Below are 4,267 nucleotides of genomic sequence, written 5' to 3'. Positions count from 1 at the left end.
CTCCCTGTCCGTCACACTCGCCCGGGTTCAGCTGAACTGGTCAGGCCGTCTCTGAGCCGGGAGCACTCGGGCAGTCTGTCACGTCCGACCTAATCCGCGGGGAAGGGGCGTCGCGCCCTGGCCACGCGGCGGCTCCCGGTCCGTCACACTCGCCCGGGTTCAGCTGAACTGGTCAGGCCGTCTCTGAGCCGGGAGCACTCGGGCAGTCTGTCACGTCCGACCTAATCAGCGGTGGCAGGGAGGCGGTGGGCTCGCGGGGAGAGACACCAACGTCCTTGCGTCCAGCGGACTCCGGGCGTTAAAGTCGGAGTCCTGCGGCCTCAAGCCATGTGTACATACGGACAGATATGTGTCTGTGCATCTCGCGTGCTCTCAGCCTCCAGCGGCCAAATTGAGACACGGTATGCACCTTCATTAAGGTCTACATGCGTGTTAGCTAGGAACCGAGCCCGAGTAAGCGAGCAGGTCGGAGCACCCAGCTTGCCCAGAGGAAGGCTGGCTCAGCCTCCCCGCCCTTTTATGCTAATGTTTCCCTCTGATGTGCTCTCTGCGTGCAGCAAGAACTAATTCGCTTTCAAAAGCCATACATTATATAGCTGGAATGGCGAGCTAATGAAGATATAAATCTGAGTTATAAATAAAAGAAGAGCGGCCTGAGCCGCTGAGCAGCGGCGGGCTGACGCTCTTACTGGAGGCGGGGGGAGGCGCCCTGGCCCCGGCACGTCCTCGTGGGCTACCTGGGGAAGGGCTTGCACCTGCCGAGCCTCAGAGAGCGCGTGTCTCCCCTCGAGGGGCCAGGGCTCTTGTCCGCGGCTGCCCTCGCCAGCTCTGCCCACGCGCCCTTGTCTCCAGTTCCAGAGCTGGGGGGCGAGCGGCCCCTTACCGCTGACCGCGCTGTAATTGCATTTCAAGATGCCGGCAGGCGCTGCTGTGAGGGAGTCTCAGCCACGTGCAGCCACGTGCCAGCTCAGTCTCGCAGTGAAGGGTGATTTTTCCGAGTGGCCGTCGGCCCTTTGTCGAGGAATGCTGACCGCTTAAGGCAGGCTAGCGAGCTAGTTCTTCAACAGTATTTCATTTTCTTGCTTGCAGGGCTAACTTAAAAGAGTTTTTACAATGCCGCAGTGACTGAAGAAGCAGTCCGCTCCCATGTAACCATGAAAGAGGGCCAGACAGCTTTTTGCACCCTGCATTTTTACTATTATTTTCCAGTCTTTAGCACCATATCATAAGGAACCTTGAATACAACCAGGATCCTCTTTTGCATGTGACTGTAGCTGCATTTCAAGAATAGTTCGAACCCTTGTCGATGCATTTTTTGAAAAAGAAAAAAAAAAAAACGACTTTGTGTATGTGACTTAAAGCATGTAACCTTAAGATGTTGCATTCTAAACTGACAATAAAGACCTTTCCCAAATATGTTGGTGTTCTGAAGACTGTTTAATATGTTCTCCTAACTCATTCGGTCCAGAGTAAATCAACCCGTAAAGAAAGGGGGAGGGTGCACATCCCGCTCGTGCAGGGAGAAGCCAGGCCAAGGCAGGGTGGCAAGTTTTTGCACGCATCGCTCTGAACCCAGCTTATTTTAACCTTGCAGGCGATAAAAGCGAAAATGGATGAACTTAGGCCTTTGATCCCTGTGTTGGAAGAGTACAAGGCCGATGCCAAATTGGTATTGCAGTTTAAAGAGGAGGTCCAGAATCTGACGTCAGTGCTTAACGAGCTGCAAGAGGAGATTGGCGCCTATGACTACGATGAACTTCAGAGCAGAGTGTCCAATCTTGAAGAAAGGCTGCGTGCATGCATGCAAAAACTAGGTAGGCCCAGCGCCCGCTCACACACAGGCCTAGCGGCGGTGCTGGGGCGGCGCCCCGCCTCGGGGCCCCTGCGCAGGGCCACCCTGAGCTGGCAGGAGGTAGCAGGTCTGCCCCAGGCGCCTGTCGGCACGCGAGGCCCCGCTCGCGGCGCAAAGGAACGGGACGCCGCCGACGCCACGCACGGCCTTAGCCGCGTGTGCGTCGTGCCGGGTGGGTCCGAAACAGGCTCAGGAGGGCGGGCGCCTCTCCGCTTCCGGGTGAGACGCGGCTGCCCGCCCCGAGGCTGCTCGGGCGTTGTTTGTATCGAGAAAGCGCAGCCGCCGCGCACAGCCTTGAGCACCCCGGGAGCTTCCCGCAGGACCCCGAGTGGGGCCCCTGGGGTTCTGACACGTGGGGAAGAGCTGCTCGCCTCGTCGCACATTCCTGCCCTCCCCAGCGAGTCCCAGCACGCACATGACACAGCTGAAGCCCCAGGTGTGGGCCGTGCGCCCCCGTCGATGCTGACCGGCCCCCTCGTTGACCGGCGTTTGTGCTGGACGCCGCTCGGCGCCCCAGGGTAATGCTGCTTGGTGGTGGCCTTCCCCCGGGGCTCTCTGATGCTCTAGCCTGGTCCCTGCTGCCCCCTCCCCCACGTGGACGTGCTCCTTAGCGCCTTATTCCCAGTGACAGACACCCCCAAAGAACCAGAGTGCTGACAGGGAAGCGAGAGGATGTTTGCAAAGCGAGACGGGCCTCAGCGGCTCCGGCTGGGCGGCGTGACCGGCACTGAGGGTCCTCGCGGAGGCCTGACTTCTCAGTGCCCCGGGGGCGGACAGTGCTCTCCGGGAGTGGAAGGGCAAGTCCCTCTTCGCGTGGACGCGCTAGCCCTCGAGAGACTGTCCACGGTGGCTTTCATCGGTGCTGCCTGGCGCCCCTGCCCCGGTGTGTCGGGCTGGGTGGCCTTGGCGGGGTCTGGGCTGGCCGGTCCACCGGCTCTTCCCACCCACGTCCCCACCGCGTGGGGTGTGCAGCGGTGATGGCTGTGGGGCCGGGGGACAGTCACGGGGCAGTGGGGTTGGTTCCGTCGGGCATAGCCTTTGGGGTTCGACCCATAATTCCCCTGAGCACCCTTCTGCCAGACCCTGCCCACTCCCCCGGATGCCTCTCTGCTTCTGCAGACCCTAGGGTGGGGCCTGTCGGGGTCTTGCTCCCCACCAGCAGCTGCTCCCCTCCCTGGCACTCGGGGTGCTCATGCCAGAAACCAAACCATGCCCACCCTTTCAGAGGAGGGGCCAAGTGGCAAAGCGGAAATTCAGAGCAAAGGTTACAAGCGTCCGTTGCTACGGGCCTCACCAGGAGCGTCCGCTGGGGCCAGCGGGGCCTCGCGCCTGGCCTGCTTCAGGGGCCAGCGGCTGGGCCTCGCGCCTGGCCTGCTTCAGGGGCCAGCGGCTGGGCCTCGCGCCTGGCCTGCTTCAGGGGCGCCGGGGAGTTGCTGTGCTGCTCGAGCTTGGAGCCTCTGCACGGCGACCCTCGGGCCACTGAACACGGAGCCTGGGAGCAGAGAGAGCAGACACGTGGGCCCCCACGCCCGAGGGCGGCTTCATGCTCACTTGGGCCTTCTGCAGGCCGTCGCTGGTGGCCAGCCCCGCTGAGCCTGGTGACCGGGCCTGTGTGTCCCTGGGCCTGGGGGCAGGCTGGCTGTGGGGACGGAGGCCGGGGAAGACTTGCCCCCGTGAAACAGCAAGGACTGTGTGCTCCATGCACAGAGGGTGTGTGGGCCCGTGGGTGCGTGGACAGATGGATGGGTGATGGGTGGACGGATGGGTGGGTGGGCAGGCGGATGGATGGATGAGGATGGATGGACAGATGGGGGTGGGGGTGGACAGGTGGCCAGCTGGATGGACAGATGGGCGAGTGGATAGATGGATGGATGGACAGGTGAGTGGGCAGGTGGATAGGGATGGACGAGGATGGGTGGCCGGATGGGTGGGCGGTGGGCAGGCGGAGAGCTGGGCGGAGCAGGATGGACGGTGGCTGGGCAGCTAGGAGTGCTGACAGCTTAGGAAAGTAGCCGGGCACGCTGGGCTTCGCTCAGGCCCAGGCACGCGAGGACCCGGCGGGCGCCCGGTGCGGCCCCGTGCACGAGAGCTCGGCCCCGCTTGCTTCAAGGGCGTCCCGGCCGGCGGGGCCCAGGGCGGCCCCTGGGTCGGGTCGGCCTCACCGTGGGCTTCCGGGTCTGCTGTGCAGCGCCTCGGGCCCTGTGGGGTCGCAGCGAGCGCCCCCCGGGGCTCTCCTGGGGCCCAGTCCTGCATTCGGCGCCGCCCCCCGCCTCTAGAGCGGCAGGACAACGCGTTTTGCTCCCCTTTGAGGCCCCCTGGCCGGGGCTGCACGTTCTGCAGGAGCAGCGCAGACGTGCCCCGGGGGGTCTGCCTGGCGGGAGGCCGGGCTGGGGGCCCTGGGCCTCGGCCCTGTTG

General features: G+C 63.4%; 1 protein-coding gene across 1 annotated transcript in view; it reads left to right on the top strand.

Moving 5' to 3' along the window:
• The window catches only part of OLFM1 (olfactomedin 1), a 25,478-nt gene that overhangs the window by 13,870 nt on the left and 7,341 nt on the right, over window positions 1-4,267 (top strand). Inside the window, exon 4 of the mRNA XM_012721179.1 lies at window positions 1,595-2,370. Coding sequence (XP_012576633.1) covers window positions 1,595-2,370 — 776 coding nt within the window. The remainder of the gene's footprint in view (window positions 1-1,594; window positions 2,371-4,267) is intronic.

Source organism: Condylura cristata, unplaced genomic scaffold (assembly GCF_000260355.1).
Source record: "Condylura cristata isolate star-nosed mole 26May11 unplaced genomic scaffold, ConCri1.0 scaffold00006, whole genome shotgun sequence".
Taxonomy (NCBI): Eukaryota; Metazoa; Chordata; class Mammalia; order Eulipotyphla; family Talpidae; genus Condylura; species Condylura cristata.
The sequence above is the reverse complement of the archived record's forward strand: the minus strand, read 5'-3'. Positions and strand labels throughout refer to the sequence as shown.